General features: G+C 41.9%; 1 protein-coding gene and 2 long non-coding RNA genes across 4 annotated transcripts in view; 1 reads left to right on the top strand and 2 right to left on the bottom strand.

The window, feature by feature from the left end:
• The first annotated feature begins 485 nt into the window (after positions 1-485).
• Positions 486-26,202, top strand: LOC133505387 (large neutral amino acids transporter small subunit 4-like). 2 transcript variants are annotated; one of them, XM_061828573.1, is made up of 14 exons: positions 486-940; positions 2,929-3,154; positions 7,844-8,048; positions 8,125-8,180; positions 8,264-8,340; positions 16,905-16,997; positions 17,305-17,438; positions 17,747-17,958; positions 20,602-20,745; positions 21,216-21,342; positions 21,486-21,618; positions 22,038-22,111; positions 22,954-23,077; positions 23,201-26,202. In XM_061828573.1, exons 2-14 carry the CDS (start codon positions 2,995-2,997, stop codon positions 23,360-23,362), a joined length of 1,701 nt encoding a protein of 566 aa, XP_061684557.1. In that variant the 5' UTR covers positions 486-940; positions 2,929-2,994; the 3' UTR covers positions 23,363-26,202. The 2 variants fall into 2 exon arrangements, with proteins under 2 accessions (XP_061684557.1, XP_061684558.1); XM_061828574.1 differs by lacking the exon at positions 486-940 and adding an exon at positions 1,053-1,722.
• LOC133505391 (uncharacterized) lies at positions 1,735-3,622 on the bottom strand. The gene is made up of 3 exons (XR_009796238.1): positions 3,417-3,622; positions 2,905-3,138; positions 1,735-2,276 (listed from the first exon to the last, which is right to left on the bottom strand). It is a non-coding gene; the product is annotated as an uncharacterized LOC133505391 (long non-coding RNA).
• The window catches only part of LOC133505392 (uncharacterized), a 30,401-nt gene continuing 22,168 nt past the window's right edge, over positions 17,970-26,202 (bottom strand). The window contains exons 2-4 of the long non-coding RNA XR_009796239.1: positions 21,464-21,678; positions 21,193-21,309; positions 17,970-18,130 (exon numbers count right to left, since the gene is read on the bottom strand). This is a non-coding gene — a long non-coding RNA (uncharacterized LOC133505392). The remainder of the gene's footprint in view (positions 18,131-21,192; positions 21,310-21,463; positions 21,679-26,202) is intronic.

The following is a 26,202-nucleotide window of genomic DNA, read 5'->3' as shown; positions in this document are numbered from 1 at the left end:
GCATCCGATTATGAATGGAAACAGCCCCTAGGTGTCGCCCTAAGGGTTTAGTCAAGCGGAAAGTGTTAATCAGAAGTGAGACTGGCAAAGGCCGCGTCCACATTTGCATCCTTCTAAGAAGTTCAACTTCAGTGTGACATTTCGAGTCAAACGTGAGTCTATTTATAACGCACGTGTACACGCCGGTGCTCGTGTATCCGATGCTGTGATACACAAAAATGTTTGTCAACCTCCAGGGAATTTGTGAATATAGAAAGTAGGAATGATGTCCGATCAACGAAAAGAAAAGAAGTTTTAAACTGCTTTGGATCCCATATGAGCAACTTTATTCCATTGCTATTACACCATCCCCGTCTAAAGGGACTTGCTCATCATAAACAAATGGAAACAACTGAAATGATCACTATCTGTGATTTTAACATTTGTGCGGGAACCATAATTTCCAAATTACAACCACAAATATTGCCATATAGATTGTGAAAAATGGCCAACACAACTATTTTCCCGTCTCTGATTCCCCACCCTAAGATGTATGGTAATCACGTGATAATCAACTACACTTTGAATACCCTTGATGAACTGCAGCATACAAACTACAGTGTTCTCTTATCAGCAATCATGTGTTGTTTACTCCGTCGTCTTCTAGCGCCACTACAGCTGAGAAACCAAGCACGTGGGGCACTGGCACAACCTGATTGGCTGCGGCCTGCCTCTAGCACAGCCCTGCGCCAATGAGAAGGCGACGTTTTTCTTTTGCGCGTCGCCGCTGCGGCCGCTATATAATGTCGCCGATGACAACGGGATGGAGAAAGCCTCGAAAAGAACGAGCACGCACGTCTTTGGTGACAATTTGGACCTGGAGTGGCCTTGTCGAGCGACGTCTGCGCTGGACTGAAGACAGCGGCGGTGTCTCCTCGCTCCTGCTCCTGAAGCCGCTCAGGTGGGCCGCCGCGACCGAGGATGCTGTGACTCATTGGAAGAGAGGCGCAAGCACAGTCGGCCCATTTCGGACACTGTTGTCTTATTCTGATACGACAGTGGCCGCACACTGCACATACAGCAGTACTGTGTTTGCTCTGTGGCGAAGATAAGGGTTACAATACACTATTTTAATTCCCTCAGGCTACTCTGGGAGATGTAGAGTCCTATATGTCGTCTTTATATTCTGACAGTCAAATAGTGTACATGTTATACGCCATTATGAAATAGTGTATCATCAACGTACGGTTTGTCTCATTCTGCAACATTTGCCTACTTTTGTTTGTTCCGATCAGCTTAGCGTTACTTGGTTATGAACTGGAAATCAAGTTACTTAAAATCGTATCGTGTGATTCCGGCTAGTAATGCGCCTTTGAAAATAAATAAATAAACTAGAAACTGGTTTAAATAGAATACAGTATTATATTTGATGGCTTTTTAGCGGTATTCTAGTGTGTGTTCAAACATATAAACATCGCGTGGCATGGTTATAGTTCCAAAATAAATAGGGGAAAAGATTTATTTTGTAAGCGGAAGTGTGCTGTGCTTGTCCGGGCGTTTTCGGCCTGGATGGGATCGTGGCAAACGGTTTTGGTGGGGCCGATATGGAGTCCAGTTCAGACCAGTTTTAGCCTTCTGATTTTGTCTCTATTGTCTTCGTGGTGATGACGATGGGGTACAAAACACTACCAGCAGGAACATCTACAACTAACTTCACATTATTTATTACACATGAGAAAATACGTGAGTCCAATATTTTCTGTCACTAATACAACGAACGAGGCAATTCAAGCGTCAAAGTGAGCTGTCCTGTGCTTATCTTATTTAGAGCCACACAATGTTCTTGTTTACGTTCCAAAAATGGCAAACAAGTAACGTCATGATTATCATGCCTAACCCCCAACAACATTCTCGCGCCGCGCTGGTTCAAACCGGATGGAGCTGGTGTTATATTCATATCCCATCGATTAGACACCAAGTATTCACTGTCTAGATCAAACAGTCGACAAAATTGTCTTGTGCGGTTCATTTAATTTAAAGTCGAGGTGATTAGATTACTTTTGTTGTTGATAGTGTGCAAGGAAAACTATTTTGATGGAAAGGTAAAATATTTTTCCTGCAGCATCCTCACGTGCAGCTGCTTCGTTTCGTATGTCATCTACAGCCAATCGCCGAAGGGCTGTTTTCAGCACGTCCCAATCAGATCTCTCGAGGGCGGGGCTTCTTTTGCGTGCGGACGGGTTGCACTCGCCCACACGGCGCTCAGCTGTTGTGTGCTGGTGCTGTTTATCATTAGGCTGGTGAAGGAACAAAGGCACCAAGATGAGTTTCTGCTATTTTGTCAAAGCACCTTCGCTGTTAATCCAAAAGCCATTTAGAACAGACTATGCATGTTTTATTTTACAACTTCCCACCAAGTACCTTCACAAGCCAGGCAGCAGAACTGTCAGAATTGTGGCAATATTGTGCAGAAGATTAGGAAAACAACATCATAACACCAGTTACCGTACAAGTAAGGCCACAAACAAACTTATCAGGAAAAAAAGCAACATTATTTAGCACAACACAACTTTAAAAATTGAAGCACGCACACAATCAGGACAAGCTTTAGTTTGACAATTTATGATGTGAAATTGTTTATCAGGAGGTGTGAGGAGTTAAAGCAATGTTAACAGCAAACGCAAACGAGTTTAAAATGATGTATACAAATACAAAGTGTATGGGCAAGTGGGGCTGGGTGGGGGAGATAGATAGACATTTGGGTCGACAGGAAAAAACATTTGCATATGTAGGGCACAAGTTTTTTAATACATCGTACAGTATGTTTTTTTTCGGGCTATGTATGGCAATTTTTGCATGCATAATTTGGGATATTTTGAAGTGAAAAGTTGACAAATCCAAAACATTTTTAACTTGTAGTTTTACCTCCCCTTGTTTTTAATCATTCAGGCATCTGTAGCCTCCCTTCCCCCTCTCCTGCCAGACAAGTGAAGCATCCTCTCCCACTCGGCTGGGATGGCGCCCACTTTGGCCACGGCCTTCGCCCGCCGTTGGTGGATGGCGGTGACGGCAGTCGTCGAGAGCCTGCTTTTCTCCGCTGTGCTCCTGGGCTGGGGATCCCTGCTCATCATGCTCAAGTCAGAGGGCTTCTATTCGTACCTGTGCAAAGGGCCTGGTGAGTTCCATTTTGTCAGCTATCAAATATCAGCATTCTTTTACCACCACGGACAAAGGCTACGGTGGAAGTCGACACGTCAAAAGTTAAGAACAATCTGGAATTTATCTGCCTCAGCAGTCAATTGGGGAATTCCAATTACTATCAGAGTAACTTGAGTAATAATGAAAATCAATGAAAAAAAATGTCCTAATCGGACATAACTTGTACCTGAAAGCGCAGCATAAAATGATGAAAGAAGCTCACACAGCAGGATACTTACATCTCCCTTATACTTGTGTGACAAAAAAAAATACATGACTATTTGATCATAATTAGAGACCTTTGACATGCAAAGGAGTAACTCAAAAGCTAATCTACTGTAAGTGCTCACAGATCTTTTTAGTACGCAATCATATGGCCAATCCTCTTTTTGTCTCCTTTTGATTCCGGCGCTGATGACTGGGATGTGTGACCGCACTTGAGTGTCTTTAGAGACCAACTTGTGTTTTTGCTGAGCAGGCGTGTCGTAATCACAAGATTGAAGCACACACACAACACAATGGGCTTTTTCAGGAAGTGCACTGGTTGAAACGAACACACACAAAAAAAAGGGGGGGGGGATTCTTTGGGAAAAACAACTTTGATGATCACACTCAACATTTCAGAAGATTTTGCATGCACTCCAACAATAAAACTACAGTTGGATCAGATTAGCCTTTTGGCAGATTCTTTCCTCAAGCGTACATGGTCACGTGTTTGTGTGTGCATGTGTGTGTGTGTGTGTGGGGGGGGGGCTCCTTAAAGGGGAAATCCAGTGGTTTGCAGTCACAATGTATCCAATAGGTCATGTAATATGTACTCTATTTTGACAATGTGATGTTAAATCCTCTCCCATTTAACAGTGTCTTGAGAAGATTTTTATCGACAACTACGAATTTTCAGGGGTGCTCCCATTTGCGCGAGCCACATGACCTACGTGCGCGGATATGACGTGTACCGTGCCCCAACAAAGGCTTGATTACTTGGGACACCATTTATCCCCAATGCCAATTTCTCAGATTTATCCTCATCCGATGAAGAAATAGCAGTATCGGTTGATCGTGAAGACGGAGGAATACTTCCATACAGATTTGAACCTGTGACCGTAAATAATTCCGCAGAGTGGCAGAGCTCAGCTCACAGCTCCGCCGCTCGGCAGAGCCATGAGGTCAGTCCTCCGCTAGCAAGCTCCGCTGCTCGGCTGTAGATAATGTTGAATATTCGGATGGTTCTTCGGGCAGAATGACGCAGAGTTTGACGAGCTCACCCCGCCGAGCGGCAGAGTCATGAGCTCGGTCCTCCACTAGCAAGCTCTGCTGCGCGGCTGTAGATAATATTGAATATTCGGATGGTTCTTCGGGCGGAATGACGCGTATTTGTGTATTTCTGGTCAGATAAAGCAAGCCAACAACACGCTAACGGAGTAATTAATAATCTGCAGATATTTGTGAATTTCTGGTTTTGCCAGACAGCTAATAAGTGTAGTTGGGCTGACTGAGTTCATTCATTCAAGCAGCAATGCTTTATTCTTAGTGTTTAAATGGGCACGTTTGTGCATATTCTCTGGATTTAAAAGACTGCACAGTGATACAATAGTTTCAATATCATACCAGAAGGTTTCCGTTAGCCTTAGCACGCATGATTCATTGACTCATTCGTTTCTTTAAAAGGTTTAGATTTAATTTACGGAGAGTAACCGGTATTGATATTTCGTCCCTTTGTTCCACTTTGACCTGATCTGTATGCTCTGAACAGATTGGTTACAGTTTACAAAATAATCAGTCGTTGCAGTATAGTCGTTGAAAAAACCTGAGATACGAGTACAAAGGGAGCTGAAAGTCACTTGCCGGTCACGTTGCCATTGAAACTGTTGATTGTTCGCAAGGTCTGACTGTCATTTAATTCGACTACCTTTGCACAACAGTGTCCAAATACTCAGCCTCTTATCACATGGGGCAAAGCCTGTGTTTGGACAAAATCAACTGTTTTTTATTTACTCAGCTTCTGAAAGTGTATGTATGCTTCAGCTGTATGATTTTAATTCACTGACATACAAGTTGATGGTAATCATTAAGCCACAATAAATACTAGCACAGCTGAGCCCCCACAGCTGAACGAGCAAAAGTAAGTTGGGAATTTGGACCTTTGTTTGGGGAAAGAATTGTACTTGAAAATCTCACAAAAATCTGTCAATTTTGCAAGACTTAGCATAGTTTAGAGACTCAAATAGGATTAACTGCACCGATTTATTTGGATTTTTTTTTTCTATGATGGCAAAGAGGAGAACTATGATAAAGCCCATTGACCCAGAAGTCTCTGTCCTTCCTACTCGGCGTCGGTAACTCAACAATAAGATGGCAATAATGATCACTTTGTATGATTTGACATTACCATTTGACCTTGTTTGGCAGTTAGGAATGCAAACGTGTTAACGATTAAAACTTCTACCAGTGTCAAGGAATCAATTGTTTGACTATAGACGTTCCACTGGAATCACGTTCAATCACGTTCCTTTTTATAGTTTAGAAAAGTCTTTAAAGGATGTCAGCAAACACACACACACACACACACACACACACACACACACACACACACACACACACACTCCAGTAAGTGTGTTTGCTGGAGTATGTGTGTGTGTTTACAAGATTATACCTTTATTGACTCACTGCAGTCACTTGTGCTGCCATCAAAGGCAAATGTTGCAGTTGTCGTGTCGTTGATTTGGTATTCGACACTTCCCGAACACACATTGGGGGCCACACCGCACACGTCTTTTACGCTCAGCCTCTTGGCATCCCATGACAAAGATGCTATGAACGATACACAAAGCTTTTAATGGGACAGCGATATATTTTTGGGTTTACTTCTGGGGTGTTGTTTTTTCCGAGTAGAGCACTGAAGGTAGAGGCTCTTGTTGTTTGTGTAAGAAAGCTGCCTTGAGGAAGGGAACTGCTGAGAATGAGTTCAGTTTTGGGTAATTTTGTACTGATTGTTGTCTTTTTATTCGATTTACATAACTGTGTGGCCTACGATTGCCTTAAGAAGATGACAGAAAAATTCCCCCGCCTTAAACAACATTGAAATGATTATCAACAGATAAAGAAATTGTCAGGTTTCATTGATTGAGCCTTGTGATAGTTGCTGAAAAGAAGAGTGGCTATTCTAGTCCGATTATACTATTGTGGATGCTTGGGACGACATACAAAAGTGAGATGGGAAAATGAGAAAATATTAATTTTTCATGTATCGTCCCAATAATTGTGCTCAGCAAATAATATTTTCCTGAGAAAGACAAAACTTGACTGAACATTTACAATTTAAGCTTTATTACCATTTTGGATTGAGCGAATCCAACAGCAAATGCAATGGTCAAAACTGCAACTTGGTTAAAAATTGTACACACATTGAAAATAGTGCTCACATTTTCAAAGGACTGTTTGTGAGGTTAAATGAACTCAGTAATTTGTCCATAAATGGGAATGTTCACAGTTTCTCTTGTCTATGTGCTCTGTGATTGACTGGCGACCAGTCCAGAGTGTACCCACCTGTCAACATCGGCTGGCATCGGTTCACCCGCAAACCTAATTCAAATAATACAATTCAAATTAAGAAAACAAATTTAGTATATTTTTACTGTGTAAAATAACTTTAACAACAATAGTGTATAGCAACTTGTGCCATAAATGCGCGTGGCGAACATCATCACGTAAAAGACATTCACCAGGATATTCCAAGTGGATTGCAATCGGCTTGGAAAAGCAAAACAACATAAATGCTATGTGAAATTTCGCAAAGGGCAAAAAAAAAAAAAAAAAAAAAAATCATAAAATACAAATAACCCACTTGTGTTGCAATAGCTTCACAAGTGAAAATCTTTCATGTGTGATAGTTTCTCATTGGTAGCCTAAAAGCAAAGTTGCCCAAGTTGTTTTTCAACATTTTCGGGAAAATAAAGGGGAAAAATACGAAACACATTAATATTGGATGGACCGTGGCCACCCTTCCCAACATCCCCTCGGCATGAAGATGAAGAAAACACTTTGATGACTAAGTGGTTTATTCCCCCTGAAGTTACATGTGCAAACTGCTGAGTCCTCCAATTTTGTTTTCCTGACAGTTTGAGCCCAAGCAGAACGAGGTGAATGGGTTGTTTTTCTGCGTCAAACCTCACTTGTTGGCGCAGCCGTCTGTTGATGCAGTCCAGTAGGGCAGATGAACAAAAATAGAGCGCACGTGTTGGGTGTCGCTTGCCGGGCAGGCTGACAAGGGAGCATTTCCCCTATCTCGTGCAGAGGTTCACCATTCCAGGAGTTTGTTGACTCTGACGAGCTGCTAGCCCTGCTGTCTGTTTATGTGACCGGTGGATCATTTGGCATTTTTGATCAGCAGTTCAACTCTCAAGTGAGGGAGGGGAGAATGCCTCCAAACACATTCAAATAGTCAAGATAAAAATAAGATCACAATTTCGAAATGTGGAATCACTAAGAAAACTGTCTTTGTCATCACCACTTCTTAAAAAGACAGTCTTGTTCCCTCTTGCAGTGTCACTTCATATTTGGTTTAGTAATAACCAGCTCAACAATAGAGTAATAAACAGTATTTCAGTGAATATATACCAAAATGTCAAGATGTCCCTTTAATTCTAGACATTTTCTCTCCATCCAGACAGCAACAGCTCCAACTTCAGTTCCTCCAACACGTCCGACGCAGAGGAATACCTGGAGATGAACGGCTGGCAAATCTGCAAGGACCAGGATGAGATGCTAAACCTGGCCTTCACTGTAGGCTCCTTCCTGCTTTCGGCCATCACCCTGCCAATGGGCATCGTCATGGATAAATATGGCCCGCGGAAACTGCGACTTCTGGGCAGGTCAGCCTCAACGTGACCTTGCCCACCCGTGCGCATCTTTTCTGTGTGTTCACACCCAATTCCTTTATGTTTGTAGTGCCTGTTTCGCTTTCTCCTGCCTCCTCATCGCCTACGGAGCCAGCGATCCTAACAGTACGTACGAGTGCTTTTGCCAAACCTCAAACGTCATATGATGTTCACAGCTGAGACATTACCTGCTTTCTCATTTTGGTCAGGACTGTCCATCCTGATCTTCTTTGCGTTGGCCATGAATGGATTCGGAGGCATGTGCATGACTTTCACTTCTCTGACGGTAAGAGGAATACTATGATTTCCGATATATGGACTGATATTAAGATGCCAAAAGGATTAGTTAGGTCATTGAGTAGAAGCGACCCCCCCAAAAAACCATGGCTGTATTTTCTGACAAGAACGTTTCCACTGAAAGGTAGGATTCCATACATGTTAAATTGAACTAGGGACCAAATGATTAATCGAAAAGTATTTTTTGTTTGTTTAATACACATAGCATAAGATAATTACTCACAAAAATAAAAAGAAGTTTCAGCCCTTGCATGACTAAACTAAGAAACTAAGGCTAAAAAGATGGCGCTCGTTTCAGTTTGATTCTCTTTACGCTACATTATACATTTAAATTGCAACTCTGCCCAAGAGAATATTTTCACACCTGAGAAAGCTGACTCTGATTATTTTGAAGTCATCGCTTAATGGCAAGGAAAATAATTTCATGAAAGAAACTAGATTTAATGTGAAAGGACATTGGGCAGAAATAAGACCAGTAGCCAGAAACTTGACTCATTATGTTGTTAATTAATATCCTGCATACATTTATGGCTTGAATCTCAAGCATGTTTTTGTATTTGAGATCTCAGTTGTAAAATTAAACAAATATTAAAGGACAAAGTGTTGTGAAATGATCAAACGTTTTGCCTGTAATTCATATCTCAGGTCAGGCCACAAAATTTTGTTTGTGTGTGATGTTGCTCATCACTCTGGCAGTTAACATACGCAGAGGCACGATTCTGGATTGGATCTTCTCGTTTCATTTTTGCAATTTATTATTATGTTTAAATCATCATGGACTAATAGCGTAGCGGTAAAATCGCCAGACTTTTGTGTTAGCAGTGTGGGTTCATTTCCCACTCAGTGATGATGCGAATGGTCGTTTGGGTCTTCATGTGTCCTGGGACTGACTGGCGACCAGTTCAGGGTGTGGTCTATGGTGTATCTTTTGTTGGAAGTCAGATGGGATAGGCTCCAGCACCCCGACAAGTGGTGTTGAAAATGGATGGATGCAGTGGTGGAAAAAAGTTTTGGCAATGATTCCATGGTTGCATAGGGTTAGACATTTTTTACTGGTGCTGTAAAAATAATGAGCATTTTGTAAAGTGTAAATGAAAAAATCCCTACATGTTCTGAAACATTTACTCACGCATACCAAAATTTGCATTGTGATTTAAAAAACATTAACTAAGTACTAATATCAGACAGGGCGGCACGGTGTCTCAGCTGGAAAGCGTTGGCCTCACAGTTCTGAGGTCCCGGGTTCAATCCCGGACCCGCCTGTGTGGAGTTTGCATGTTCACCCTGTGCCTGCGTGGGTTTTCTCTGGGCACTCCGGTTTCCTCCTACATCCCAAAAAACATATAACATTAATTGGACACTCTAAATTGCACCTTGGTATGATTGTAAGTGCGCCTCCTGCCCGTTGACAGCTGGGATAGGCTCCAGCACTCCTGGCGACCCTTGTGAGGATAAGCGGTTAAGAAAATGGATGGATAATATCAAGTATTGGTATTTGGGCGATATTGACTTTTTTTTCTTCAAGATATCAGATATCAGCTGCTGATACTTACGAGTCACCGATATCCATCCTTCCATTTTCTTTGCCGCTTATCCTCAGGAGGGTCACGGGAGTGCTGAAGCCTATCCCAGCTGTCAAGTGGCAGGAGGCGGGGTACACCCTGAACTGGTTGCCGGCCAATCCCAGGGCACATCGAGACAAACAGCTACACTCACAATCACACGTAGGGGCAATTTAGAGTGTCCATTTAACGTTGCATGTTTTTGGAATGTGGGAGGAAACCGGAGTGGCCAGAGGAAACCCACACAGGCACGGCGAGAACATGCAAACTCCACACAGACGGGTCTGGGATTGAACCCGCGACCTCAAAACTGTGAGGCCAACGCTTTACCAGCTGAGGCACCGTGCCGCCCAGTCACAAATACTTCAAGTGAAAAAAATCTGGCATCAAGTAAGTCGTCCATGACAGTATTTGGCGCTACCCTGCAGCAGTTTGACACATTGGAAAATCATCATTTCAATAAAAAAGAAAGAAAGGTCTTAGTTCAATTATCTGTCATTGTTTTCATTTTGTGTATCAAAAGCAGTAGTGGTATTGGTGAGTACTCAGGAGTGAATACTACTGGTACTGGTCTGACAAAAAGTGGTATCGGATACCCAAAATATTAACATTGCAACAATATAGAAACTATGTGAACCACGAACATACAACTTATGGCCTTCTTAGTTTACTTGCTGATGCCGCCTGTAATGAAGCCACAGTGGAGGCTTTGTTTTTGGCTGCTTTTCATTCGTCCCAGTCATGAAATGCGTGTAGTTGTGTCACTTTTAAAGATACTAAGTCCCGCTAAAAGTCACGCAGGACCATCGTTTTCAGGTTCACTCTGAGTGGTCATGGGTATGCCGCAGAAAATGAAGGGATAGGAGTTGATCAGAAAAATCAGCACGGTTGAGGGGCGGAACTGATCCACGAGATAAAAGTGCTGCATCACAGGAGACGCCACTTGAGAGCGCAGCAGAGTACAAATAAGTCATATATTATTCACTGCAACTTGGCTGCTCCGTCTGGTGGCCAAAAAAAGACCGCGGCTCATGGTTTATTCATCCACCAAAAAGCGTATACTGTCCTGTACATCATCACAGCGATGTGTGTTGGGAACTCTGCAAGTCTGTGTGCACGCACACGGGATCTCATACAGATCTTATCCATTGCATTAGCCAGCGTCTGGCAGCCGTGTTATTGCTGGCTGCTCAATAAGATCCCACATTGTCGCTGAGCAGATAAACAGGAAGCCACAACAAAGGAAGTCAAAGTGTATGTAGACACTCGTGTGTCTCCCCACCCACTCTTCGCCGTCAACTAATCAGGTTGTTGTACTATTCCCCCCTCCCCCTTCACTTGTCCCACTATTAAGTTTGAGGTTGTTTTTTTTGGTCTCCAGTTTCATCTGGCCTTTGTGCAAGGCCGGACCTGCTCTCAACCGTCAAAACAGCCTGATGTGGATGTAAGAGTTAGATATACAAACATGTATCGTATGTGTGTTTCGCAAACACCTCAAGCTTTCAGGAGTGTGAGTTATACCCCCCCCCCCCCTGCGGCTCGTGTTTTTATTGCTTCATATTTGCCATGTCCATTCTCAAACAAATGTCGAGAATATTAGCTGCCCCCCCCCAAAAAAAAAAAACAAGGAGGATAAAGAACCCCCACGTCGTATCAGTTTTTCTTTGTTGTTGAATTTCAGGGAGTGCCCTTCAAACCTTCATGGTTATGGAGCCCCCAAAATGTGTACAGAATTCACCTTTATCGCTTAATGTCGATATTTTCATTGGTTGTTTCTCCTCTTTATCTGAGTTTTTGTCACTTTGTGTCTTGGCTCTGGACAACAAGGACTTCTTGTCTGCCCCTTAACACACCTGAGAGATTCTTGTGCACGTGTAGTATCTGTGCTCGCTCAATGAAACTCCTCCACATTCTCTTTCAAGCCACGTGTTGGACCACATCTTGCTTCCTGGCTTTGGTATCTCCACGCTGAGGCATTTCTCTGCTTGTATCTAAATATTCAAATCACATTTTCCCTTGCGTTTCTGCCACTGTTTAATTGCGGGTCGACAGGGGATTAGCACAGAAACGTTTTTGTTTCCTGACCACCTGCCATGAAAGGAAAAGTGCAGAAAAGATAAAGAGAGTGTCTGCTGGACTGGGGACTGGTAATCTGAGATTGGATCTGGCCAGACAGAGCAGCAGTCACTGATACAGCCGCCATGTGGATGTGACTTGGTGGATGTGTGCTACTTTGCGCCACATTGGTAGTGGGCCTATGCAATTTGGCAAGCTGGAGTGGCTGCAGAGTGGTTTGGAGTCACACTCAGGGATGTCCACATCCTTCTAAGGGTGAAAAAAAAACCTCACGTGCTTCTGGGATCGGCCTAAATCACGTCAGTGTTAAGATGTTAGAATCCTGGTCGGAGCAAAACGTGATGTTGGGGCGAAAGCCAGTCTGCTGTGTGTCAGCTGTTGTTTGCTGATCTTTCAGCTCAGTTAGCTGCACTTTATGATAGATGGAATGGAGACGGATGCAGTGCGTCAGGATTGGACCGGTCCGATCTGGTTCTCGATGGCGCACTGGCAAGCGGCAGAATTTCCACTTGCTGCAGCAAACATTCTTCCTTCTTTCGTTTCCCTCAAAAGGCCTCGCTCCTTGCTTCCTGTTTCGCCCTCCCCACTGCAATAATAAGCACTGCTTGTTTGGTCTTGTCATGGTCCTCTTTTTCATACACACGCTGCATTTTCTTTTGCAAAGCTCAGCACACATTCTAATCCAGAGTTGCAAAACGTATCCCGATGTCTTCAGACATCCCAAATTTTGACCGGATAAGCATTCAAATCTTGCACAATGGAATGAGTTCCACAACCACTCAACATATTGTTAAGTGGTCATAATGTTGTGGATGTCACCACTCGCTGCTCAGAGACTGAAACTTTGCAACGTTACATTCTCTTACTAATTGTGACACTAAAATTCACAGATACCGAGCCATGCACACCCATAAAATAAAAGTAGCTCACGGTGTGCTGCGATTTTTGAAACCCCCACAAGAACCTAATCCCACTTCTGCAAATTTCAACAGCCACACGAGAAACAAATGAAGACCGTATTCCTTTTAAACTTTCTTATATTGGTTGCGCATTGGAGGTTCAGTAGTTGGGAAGTCCTTGTGTCCAAGCATCCTCTTGTTAAAGATTCAAAGATAAATTAAAAAGATTGGCAGTTGCCCAAGAGGAAGAGTTTGTTTGTGTGAACCCAGTCAGAATGTTTGTTAAATGAGTTTTGTTGAATTCATCGCTGCAGTGATTTGGACTATTTTGTGGAGGTGGTTTGGCCCCCTTATCCATTTCGGGGAGATCGTGCCTGATTGAATCGGTGTCCCTCAGACTGGGCACAAATCAATCTGAGTTTTTGAAAAAAATATGACTGGGCAAATAAAATTGTGAGTGGGAGTGGCTTGGAAAACGGATGGATTAATGTTTCAGAAAAAGTTTTCTCCCCACCTTTTTCCTACTCCTTATTTAATGAGCCCCCCTATATAATCACATTAGCTGAATTTATGTTTGATTTTTCATAAAATGCATGATTCCATTACTCCTCATTTTGCAGTTGTTTGTTATTTTCCCTAACTTTTAGACTTTTTGGTAAAATTGTCCCATTTTTATTTGACACTCTGGACAGCCAAAGATCATAAAAATAAAGTACCATCGGTGTTGGGAGAGGTTTTTCCAAATACTTGTGTAGTGCGGTCAGCTTTTTTATGAGAGCCGATGCCCATCTGCACCTGACACTAACCAAACCCAGCCATCGAAGCGTGACCCTATCTGCATGTGACTTTTGAGGAACTAAAATAGACTTTACATGGCTGTCCAAACAGTGGGTCCATCAATGTGTCCACTTCCACTGTCTGCTTGGCTACACCGTGACCACAAAGCCAACAAAAAAGCTATTTAGAGACGGCTGCTTATCAGTGCTCACCTGTCTCCATATGCATGTTGAGGTGCAAATTCTGGTATTTATTTGCCCTACAAATGAGATTCCTGGGGGTAATCAAGTGAAATGTGCTCACAAGACAGCAGAGATGCTTGATTTGATGTTTTAGTGTTGAGCTGCTTGGATAGCGTGTGCTCCTTCCTTTTGTCAATGTGAAGCTTGCTGCTTTTTTTTGGCAACTGTTGCACAACCTCAAGTACACTAAAAGCAATGAAAAACAACCACTAGATTCTGTTGATTGGAGAATAGCCAGAACACATAGTCGTTCACAATTGAGCTATACAATCTCAGCAACTTTTCACTCAGTTTACTTGGTTCTTTCTTGCTTGCCATTTACTTTTCATAACTAACTGTGGTCTGAGACACTTTATTTGCAACCAGATCATGAGTTTTTATTATATTTTTTAATACACGTTTATCACTTTTTACAGTACTGTAAGAGAATATATTTTAAATTACACTGTTACACTAATAATCCTGAATTATGTAACGATTTTTGCATCTCATACTGCACTCTTGGTTCACATTTCAACTTCTTCCTTTGTGAGTTGGACATTCACCCAGTTGGTGAAGTGATTTTGGAAAACGGGTGGTCACACCACCTGACCATGACTCACACCCAGAAATTCTGCAACAAAACATCCACCACGTCATTTCTTTTACACCCTGTAAAAGAGATGAGGTGGCAAACGTACTCAAGGAGTGGCATCAGGTTTGGACTTGCTGCAACACCAATACTTTTTTTTTTTTCTTTGTCGCTCATCCATGGCGCCACCAATGTGATTTTGTTGCCTTCACCCACGTACTGATACTTCTTTCCGAGTAATGACTGCCAGTGGTAACACGACTTCCTGGAAATGAAATGAACTAAGTTGCTTTATAGCTGTACTTAAATCTGGATTCTGAAGTCTTACTTCTTTGCTGCTTTTGCTTCAAATTTTGTGTTCTTTGTGCCAACTGAGTGTAAATGGGATGGATTCTGCTCATCTACAGGACCGTATAAGTGCAAAAGTATTGGACCAGTAGTTATGTTGTTGAGTTGACCTTTACCCCTACACTCGTTTTGACAGAATAAAACAGTTGTTAGTCGGGCAAGATACACAGGTTAACAATGATGGAAAAAATACAGATTTCAGACAAAATATTTTTTTCTTGCCTTTTTGTTTTATTTTTCCAATCGTTTGTTATGGATAATCTTGGTTGGAATGAAATGTAGAGCTAAGCATAGTTTATGTATAGTCGTATATGTGGCGGATTATATATATATCTATATCAATATATATATATATATATAGATAGATAGATAGATAGATAGATAGATAGATAGATAGATAGATAGATAGATAGATAGATAGATAGATAGATAGATAGATAGATAGATAGATAGAGAGAGAGAGAGAGAGAGAGAGAGATAGATATATTTAAACAATTTGTTCAAGGAGGCTGGTGGAACAGAAATGATTTGGAATACCTGGACCAGGATCATAAAATGTTTTAGACATTTTAAAGCATCATTTTTACCAACCTTAACTGTTACACACTTGTAAAAAGAATTCTTTGTCATGTGTAATGCATAGCACTATGGAAAAGGTGTCACAACCCCCCACCCCAAAAAAAAACAAAAAAAAAAACACTCAGGTTAATCCCTCGATTCTCAAATAACTGAATTACACAGAGGTCTCTTGTATTTTCAGTGGCATATTTTTCCATAAAATTTGATGGAATTCCTAATTTTATGACGTTGTGGCGTTTAATTACAGAGAATACACTTTGTTAACTCATTCACTGCCAAGCCTCCGTTTTTAACATAGATATTTGAATTCAACAACTGTCAGTGCCAGTGAACAATATGTCCCCAAATGACGTTGATATAGCAACAACTGTATTGATGACCTAAGCCAGCAAACTACACAATAAGTTTCTCCCCCTCATCTGACCAGTGTGGCTCAGAGTCGTGCAATCCCAATAAGAACCACGCAGTGGACAGGATAGAATTGTGACCAACAGGACGATGGGGAAGTTTTAGCGCCTCATTGGTTATATCTGAAGTACTTTTCTTTTGATGTGTTGGCCTTGATTAATTATTTTGACCACCTCAAAGTAGGCTGAGCTGCACACATGCTGAGCAGCTTGTTTCTGTGTCTTCTCCACCAAGTGGGCCAAAGGTGGTGTATCTTATCCTAGTGTAAGTACGTTGTCCCCTCATTGCTCATAACAGCTTTAAAGATATTTAGGGACATCAATATTTTGGAAGTCATCTGTATTGTCTGTTGTATCTCGTGTGATGCAAATAAAGGCTCAATGGTAATGAAAGAATTAGTTCAGGGTTATTTTTGACAACAGTCTTGCTATTTATGATCCATAAGTGTTACTCAACTAAGGCCAAACTTGTACCCGCCCATCCCACCATCTTCTATGCTACAGCTGGAATGTGTTATTGACATCTTCAAGAAAGCCGTTTACATGGAATCAGGCTTTGAAAGAGAACAGCGTGTGGAGAGGGCCATTATGCAAGACCAAAAATTCTCTCTGGTGTGTTTCAAATGCTGGAAAAAAAAACAAGGCAAGAAATGTTATAGTACAACATGGTGCATTATTAACAGGGATGTTCCCTCCACTGATAAATGATGTTAAGCAGGAGGACATGTTTGCTGATGTGGTTTTTGTGTGTAGTTTTCATTGGAAATGACACATATATTGCAACAGGTCCGTCTCACTCAAGTCAGTGAGCTCAGCTTCAAAAGGAAATCTGAAAAGAATCTGAAATGATGTCCTCACGGCAGCAGTTCACTTTGATCCAAGGGGATTGAATCCAATTGTCCAATGTTTTTATTTGATCACTTCCCGACTATTTACTGCGTTGGGGCTGCTGTAGCCTCTACTGCTATTCAATCTATATAATGAAATTTTAAAAAGTTCACCACATGCGCTTTTCAGCTGTACTCTACATTTCCCCTTCCTTTACATGCTTATTAATGACGTTTTCTGCTGTGCTACTTTTTTAACTATCAGCTTCCCAACATGTTCGGTGACCTCAGGTCTACCTTCATCGCCCTGATGATCGGATCCTATGCCTCCTCTGCTGTTACTTTTCCTGGGATAAAGGTAGCTATGGCTGTCACCGAACATATGACTGACTTTGATCCATGACAAGTGGTGTATCCACAACCTTACATCTAATAACCTAATGTTACTTTTTCATCAACACGGTCAGAAAAGTATTCATTTAAGCAGACAGTATTATGCAGTGTAGTGTTAAAACAAAATGTGTTCCATTAAGGGCTCTCAAACAGTGAAAATTCAAACAACAACAACAAAAAAACCATTACATCATATCTCTTGCTTTGTATCTCATTAGATTGGGATGATTGATATCATTATTATTAATTTTCCATTGTCTCCCCGGCCTTAGGTGATCTATGACCTAGGTGCTTCTTTCATCTCCATCTTGCTGGTTTGGGCCGGTTGCGCGTGTCTGGTCTTCCTAAACTGCTTTATCAACTGGCCTCTAGAACCCTTCCCTGGCCCAGAGGACATGGACTTCACGTAAGAAACGTGCCACACTTGACTCCCTCGCTGGCACACGCAAAGGCAGATTTTCGCCGCTGTAAAACACAAACTAAATGATGGTGCCGTCTAGTGTCCGATCAGATTCAAATCGCAGAACATATCCATGTGATACCATGTTACTGCAGCTAAGGTCTAATTTTAAAACTCCCAAATGTCTTTGCTTCTATTCAACTGAATCTGTTGTTACTAATTTTGTAATCAAATCTCCCTGATGCATTTACAGTAAATATTATGGTTGTTTGTCGTCTTTGACGTTTTCGTGTTTACACAACTCCTTCCCACAGAGTGAAGATCAAGTTCAGCTGGCTGGGATTTGACCACAAAATCACAGGGAAACAGTTTTACCGGCAGGTGACCACTGTGGGGCGCCGCCTGAGCGTCAGCAGCTCGGCAAAGCCGCAACACCTGCCGTCCAAAGACCTCACGTCACAGGATGCCAGCAAGATGTGCCTGTCCACTGTTGACCTGCAGGTCATGTGCAAGCCGCCACAAGAGGGTAAGTCTACACTTGTGGGATTTGTCAGACATGAATTTCAATTACGCTTAAATTGGAGAGTGTGGATGCCCGTTTGTCTGCACGTGCCCTCTAATTGGCTGCTGACCAGTCCAGGGTGTCATCACTTCTCTCGCGCTTTGTCAACTTGCTTGGGCTTCAGTTTACCAATGACCTGAATAGAACAAGTAAAACAGAAAATGGATCCATTTAAGGAAATAAAAAACGTTAAAGTTGTCTCAATTATTTCTTTTTATAAAAAAAAAAACCCTGAGGAGTCATCGCACACAATGATGAAATCCCCAGCCGTGTACTTCGTGCCTTTAGGTTGACAAGAGGGTCTTACAGTTTGACATAATAAGCAATAATAACCTTGTGCTGTGACATTTCAATCAGCACAGAAACAATCCAGGTAATCGTGATGTGCCCTTTGTCAGCATTTTCAAATCCATGTCGAAGCTTATGTGCACACACAACACATTCTGAACTGTGAATGAACCATGTAGGCCAGCTTTGTGTAAATGCATCACCACAAAACACTTTTAGAGATTCACACTGGGAGGAGGCGTGAAATCTTTTTTATGTTAATACAAATGCATACAAGATCCTTTGACATATTCAAAATCTGATTAATACATTGGATTTCTAGTCATCCATCTGCCATTTCTGACACAACCGCAGAGATGATTTTGTGTGTACAGAATAAAGGCCAGTTAGTTACGTTACACCATCTATCCATCCATTTTCTGAGCCGCTTATCCTCATTAGGGCCGTGCTTGAGCCAATCCCAGCTGTCATCGGGCAAGAGGCAGGGTACACCCTGAACTGGTTGCCTGCCAATCGCAGGGCACATGGATACAGACAACAGTCGGACTCACAATCACACCATGCCACATGATCCATATACCACAATCACACATTTATCACTTCAATAGTTTTCTGATACCGATCACTACTTTCCTATTAGCTAAAGCATTGTACAATCTTGGGGGAATTTTAGGGCATATCCAAAGAAAGCACTCAAAATGTGCAAATATTTTTTTTTTTTTGTGAATGGCTGTGGTAAGGTTTTGAAAATAGGTGAATATGTGAAATGGGCGGAGGAGGATATACTGTACTTGAGTTCAGACATACCAAGTAACTTTATTTACTGTACTCTATACTGTAACCTGAATACAGGGTCATAAACAAATGGAGGAAGTTCATTATGATGCATTGTGGTTATCAAATTATTGATGCATAAACAACATTCCATATTGGGGAAGCATTTAATGATATGAAGTAAGTGAAAAATCACACTCACCTCAGATTATGAAGCTATGAGGCCCGACCTTGATCTGTGTAAAATAATTCGATACACTGGTACGTAACGTTCCTCTGAAATCCCCTTGTACCTCTAGCCTACATCAACACAAAGCTAACTTTGGGTGCCGCCGTGCTCTCCTGGCTACAGCAGCCAATCCAGGTCACTCCCAGGCCCTTTGGCTTTCCCACTTTTTTGAAGGTCAGGGACTCCCAGTGGGGTGTGTAGGTGGGCCGGTTGGATTTGGTATTTTCCCTCTTCGTCCCTTTAGTACCGAATGGACCGTGGAATTGATTTTGAACTTATTTTTAGCAAACGCCCTCAGCGGGTGTAAGACTTTTAGGAGTTGTCAAGAGGAAAAAAGTAGCATTTATATCGACACAGAGACAATAGTATTATGCAAAAATGGGAAATACAGACAATTTTAATATCAATCAGTTTATCAGCAAAATTACTTACCATATGTTTATGATTTTGTTTGAGATACTGTACATTCTGGTCATGTGTAATTATAGCCCATCAACTCAGCTGCCTCAATCAGCATTTTTTTCCCTCATATATTTTATGTGGCGGCACAGTGGTTCAGCTGGTAAAGCGTTGTCCTCATAGTTCTGAGGTCTCGGGTTCAATCCCTGACCCGTCTGTGTGGAGTTTGCATGTTCTCCCCGTGCCTGTGTGGCTTTCCTCCCACATCCCAAAAACATCCAACATTAATTGGACACTCTAAATTGCCCCTACATGTGATTGTGAGTGCAGCTGTTTGTCTCCATGTGCCCTGTGATTGGCTGGCAACCAGTTCAGGGTGTACCCCGCCTCCTGCCTGTTGACAGCTGGGATAGGCTCCAGCACTCCCCGCGACCCTCGTGAGGATAAGCGGCAAAGAAAATGGATGGATATTTTATGTAATTTAAAAGTCATTTATATTTGAGATTATTGGAACTTTGCTGACCAAAGTTTATGGTGTGTATATACAATAGTGTCATACTTGATTGTCCTTCGTATATCAAAGGAGGGTGGTGGGTGGGATACATCTTGGATTGCATTTCTCCTGATTATCATTGTAGTTTGCACTTGTGTAGAGCTTCCTTCTGAGCGATCTCTCTTATATTCTGCCTCTCCTGTAGCGAGTCATTATTATTGCTATTTTTCTTGTTGTACTCTGTTTAAATGGTGCGTGTTTAAAACACATTCGAAGGCATGACACCGATTTCAAATGTTCTTTTATCTTATTTCGGAAATGGTGCCTAAAGCTCCACTCGAACTGCTTGGAACTTGAATCAGACTTGAGCTGATATTAAAGTTGACAGATGTGATCCCGCTGTGTCCTGTCATGTCCTGTGCAGATCAGACGTTCATGAAGTCTGTGTTGAGCCCCATCTTCCTTCTGAGCCTCATCACCATGTGCGTCACCCAACTGCGCCTCATCTTCTACATGGGCGCCATGAACACCATCCTGGAGTCGCTGACAGAGGGGGATCTCAGCACCGGTATGTGTGTGGCCGTCACAGAGCTTGGAGATGTTCTTCCTTTTGCCATGCAAGCGCTTTAGTTTCTTGCATTGGAACCACTTCACGTGGTTTATGCTGACACTGTAACACCTAACAATCTTCTCTTTCACCCAGCTAAAGTGTCGCTTCTGTTTAACACCCCCTCCTTGTTTGCACTTCTGTCCATCTTTTGCTCTTTCCTCTTTTCCTGTCATGCTGCCTTCCTGTTGCTGTCGCAGTGGAAAGGATGCAAGTGGGTAAGCGACTTCCAGCCAACCATTTCAAAAATCTAACACCAGTGCTTTTCATTCCCCTTCCTCAGCTGTCTTAATGTTGTGAAAGTACATCTGAACATCACATCATAACCTAAAAATGCTCGTTTTTTTTTAACCTACAAATCTACACTTCATGATGCTTTAACAACATAAAAGTCATTCATAACTTTACCGTCTCTGCTGTTTGTCTCTCAGTAAGCACATACACATCCATCTTCGGCGTGCTACAGCTATTGTGCCTGGCGACCTCCCCGGTGATTGGCTACATCATGGACTGGAGGCTGAAAGACTGTGAGGATGAAAATGATAAGAGTGCTGTGAGGTGAGACATCACTGAGACACATACAGTATCAAGCGGGTACCTCTTGAAGTCATAGTAAAGCCAGAATGAGCCATATTCTGGATAACACAAAGTGACAAAAATAACCCCAAAAAAATCATACTTGCGTAATTGTTTACTACCAGGGACCCTGGCCAGCCTCGTCGGCCGGACAAAAATATTCAGAAGATAGTCAACTCCACTCGAGCCTTCATCTTTACCAACTTACTCCTGGTGGGCTTTGGAGTCACTTGCATCGTGCCCAACCTCCCACTTCAGGTACTCACACAGACACAGTGGTAAATAGAATGGGACCAGTTTAATGATGGCCTCGCTGCTCTGTGGACACAAAAAGAACAAAATGTTCGGACGCAATTAATAAATCAAAGGTTAGACGATACCACCCTGATCCCCCTTCCTTCTCCATCTTACCAAGATAATGGGCAATATTTGGGGATTTTTTTTTCGTTCCAGTGTTCATAAGGGCACACCAGGAAGAGCTTTTAGTGTGAAAGAACTTCAACCACATCAAACGCCTTTGGAGAATGTCACAATGTAGATGGAGAGTGTTAGATGGGTATTTAGTGACATCTAGTGGATCAAACACACATTGAACCCCATTTGTTAAGCTTTATGGAAGCTACTGCAACAAGTGACATGCTCGTGAATAGAAAATGATTATTTTCTTTTGTTTTCAGATTTTGTCTTTCATCCTACACACAATTGTCAGAGGCTTCATCCATTCTGCAGTTGGAGGCCTCTACGCTGCTGTGTAAGTGTGTGACATATTCACTCCTGTAATACACATGCATGTCCACGTTTTGGATTCGGCAATCTTATTCCTTTTAGCACCAGTCTGCCTACTTCACATAATGTCTGGAGTATTGTATATTGATATTTTAAGTTCTTTTAATACTTCGTATTGAGGCTGTTTCATTGTTTTGAAATAAGTGTTGCAGACAAGCCACAAAAGTCAAGGAAAAAGTGAAACACATGATAAATGTTTTGATGCCTGTTGAACTGAGATGATTGAGATGCTGTACAGCATAGGAGCCAAAAATTTTCTCACAAGGAAAAATTTGTAGGTAGCATACAGAAGAACTGAAGGCTGTCACGGCCACTGACATTCTTCTACTTTCATTAATTTAACATGAACATCAGGCCATCAGTGTCAGTAAAAATTCAGGAACCAATTAAATATTTTTTTAGAAACCTATCTGCACATTTAGAACCAAAACAAGAGTAATCTGTTTTAAGTTGACCTTGACACAAAGCTGAAAGTACAAAACCATAAAATGCGATTCTTGAGCGCATCTTATCAAATGATGCATTATTGGTGGAAAACAAGCAAGTGGGAGATGAGAAAAACTTTTCTTCTCTTTTCCTGTGTTGCTACCCAGTATAGAAAGTAAGTAGAGTAATAAAAAGCAGGTGCTGTATTATAACATGGACTGTGTCACTGTTAATTTAATATATAACAGCTCTCAAAGTAGAGGTGTTTGGGGTCACTGTGGTAGAATGCACCCATGAAGGAAATGCACATGTGTATTTGGGTCTGGGTCGAACATTAGCACTACTTCAAAGACAAACTATTATGCTGTTCTTTCCCTGCAGGTACCCTTCCTCTCAATTTGGCAGCCTGACAGGCATGCAGTCTCTGATCAGTGCTCTGTTCGCCTTGCTCCAGCAGCCGCTATTCATGGCCATGGTGGGACCATTGGAGGGTGACCCCTTATGGGTAAGCAAGCAAGCAAGCCCATGGACAAATATATGATTAGCAATACAGAGGGTAGTTTGCTTTCCTCCTCACCACGGTATAATCCGGGGCGCGCGTGACAGTCTCAACTTCATGTGTCTTCAGGTGAATGTGGGCCTCTTGGTGCTGAGCATGCTGGGATTTTGTCTCCCCTTCTACCTGATGTGTCACAGCCGACACCTGCAGCGTCTCAGAGACGAGCGTAATGACGACCCGAAGATTTACGTCAAGATGGAAAACGGCAGCAAGATTGAAGCCTATGTTTAGAATGAGGCATAGCACGGAGAGGAGGATAACTTCCACAAACTGACTGAGATGAACTACGCAGATGACAAGAAGAAAAGAGACTAGACGGGAGTGGCAGAGGTCATTTGCCTCTTGTGGGAACTCCATACTGTTGCTGTGCGGCGCCTCTCTGGGTTTTTCACTGTCCTGAACGTGCACACAATCACAAACACAGTCACTAGCTAACTGTGTTTCCTCGCACCACTTCACATCACCATCACTGACATTGAACACTGTGAGAAACTGGATACACACAAAGACATGCAGAGGCGCACGTCATTTCAAGATCACTGGTTGCACAAATGTATCACTGACGTGAGCGGTAAACAGCGACAGAAAGCAACATTGGCTGTAACAGGACTTGCCTTTCGACCTCTTTTAATTTTCATCCAAATCAGACTCTGCCTTGTTATTGCTCAGGCTATTCTCCTATTCAGAGATTATAACAGCACCCTAAACGGAAGCCCCAGTGCACAGATTTAACAGAAGAGAAAATGAGTACTGGGCTTTGAACCTACTACACTAAACGTATAACCATGAGGACTTCTGCTTTGGAACTCGTGTGCTCTCACATAACAAAAGCTGGAGTCCAATCTCACGTATAATACACATTCAAAGTGATGTGGCTCAAGTAATCTTTTCTTGCACTTGAGGGGATTAAAAGAAAACACAGACAGCAGTATTGGTAGAAGTATGTTAGTTAAGTCACGCCGATGTTATGCAGCGTAAAAAAATGTTTTCACTGCAAGTTAGAGACTCAGACTGCTGGCTGTGTTGTGTTCAAACTGTCTGCCTGTCTGGAGACTTTGTATTGCCACATAATATCCACATTTTAAAATGTGCTCTTTTTCTTTGATGTTTTACAGGATATTGTTCAATCATTGTTCCTTATATATGTCACAATCATGTCGGGTTTAAGAAAAGCAGACAAGAAAGAGATGTATGCGTAGGCGTGGTGTGTCGTTCGACCGCCACATCATTTGTTAGTTTGGCTCAGCTGTAGCAATAAGTGCCTCTGTGAGTTGCCAGCCAATCACAGATGTCAGGCAACATACATTTGTTGACATTTTTGCGGTACTCTACGTCATTGAAATGCAGCAAGAGGAGAATCTGAAATCATTTTACATGCTGTATATTTCCTTGGTTTCCCTTCCGTTAGTTTCTAGGTAAATCCTGTTAAAGCAACAACAATGCATATACACTCACATCTAGAGATGCAAAGGGAACATAAAGTCTGAATATGAGCAATAGAATCTGAAGGGATGAGAAGAAAAGCTACAAATGTCTCATGTTGACAATCAAAATATGTCTGTCATCTATCTGGCGTTAACTCACAGAGGCACTTGAAAAGATGGCCATCACCCTAAGAGTGCCTCTCTCTATGTCCAAATATTGGAGGAAGTAATGTGTCTCACCCTTCTGACCTTCCATCTCTTGCTTCCATCCATCCATTTATCCACCCATCAGTCCGTCTTTCCATTTAATGAAATCTCATGACAGTAGACTGAGCTGAGAGACAAGCCTCTGCCGCGTTAGATGCTTCCTATGAACGACTCAACGAGAAACCAATGGCACACGATGCACTTTAGAGCCCTACAACGGATCTGTATTCCTCTATAGTTTCGCTCCTGTATGGCGCAAGAATGATGCTCGGCTGCTGGCTGGTGGTGCATGTCGCAAAAGAATGTAAAATAGAAATATGGGAACACAAAGACAGACTTATTTTTGTATAAACACACACAAAAGAATACATTTCATAGCATGAGCAATACATTGAGTTTATGTGCAGCATTGGGTTTATGTGCAGGGCACAACATGAGTCTTGCCTCTCAGCTCAAGAATGTCCATCTCAACAGATTGGAGGCCTTTTTAAGTTCGTAAGTGTTTGCAAACTTAAATTTCAGTGGCTATATTTACGTGACCATAAAAATGACTTATCCGCTGGCTTTTTGTTCAGCATGCATGGGTGCTATATTTATGTGAATGTAACATAATTTTGTAATTGTAAGGCTCTCGCAGATGCCGATATGTAAAAAAGAGAAATATAAGACGAGAGAGCAACTTAGAATAATGCAGTTTTCACATTAATATAGCCATTGTCTTTGGGTTGCTGGTTTTTCAAAGCACATTTTTTTTGTTTGGGCCAGCCAGTCCACACGTCCACTGCCCCCCTCGCCCCCTCCCCACCCACAGACTTTCTTTAGTTTCAACCAATAGCATATTCATCTTAGAAGCTTTTGTACTATTCAGAAATTGTATGCACAGAAAATGTCTTACGATCAGCATCTCCTACCAACATAAATTTTTCACGTGGCACTTCATTCTAATCTTTTCTTAATGTTTTCAAAGAGAAATGTTACACTGAGTGATGTGTTGTCAGGTCAAATCACTCTTTGATACAAATAGGAAGATTGACGGCATTTTTACTTGCTGTTCTCCCTTAAACGACAGCCCATCTATTCTTGATTGCATCACCTCTCTGGTCTGATGTGATTAATCGCAGTCGAGTTGGCTCATCACTTTGCGGTCTGATTGATGTATTGATGAACTGTTTCTCCTGTGACTGTCAATCAAGGTGCCATACTCACCCTTCAGGTGCTTCATCATCGAAATCTGAGCTGAATCTTTTTTTTTCTTTACTCCGTTGAAAAACATTTTTATGAACGTTTTCATTTCAACATCTTAGGTGTTTTTAGGTTTTCACATTTTGTTTTCCAAGTTTCTTACATTATATATTTTATTCTTGTATCACAATGTATACATTGTCCTTTTAAACCATGTAACTTAATGAAAAAAGAATCTATTAAAACAATACACAGTAA

This window comes from Syngnathoides biaculeatus, chromosome 8 (genome assembly GCF_019802595.1).
Source record: "Syngnathoides biaculeatus isolate LvHL_M chromosome 8, ASM1980259v1, whole genome shotgun sequence".
NCBI classification, from domain to species: domain Eukaryota; kingdom Metazoa; phylum Chordata; class Actinopteri; order Syngnathiformes; family Syngnathidae; genus Syngnathoides; species Syngnathoides biaculeatus.
The sequence above is the reverse complement of the archived record's forward strand: the minus strand, read 5'-3'. Positions and strand labels throughout refer to the sequence as shown.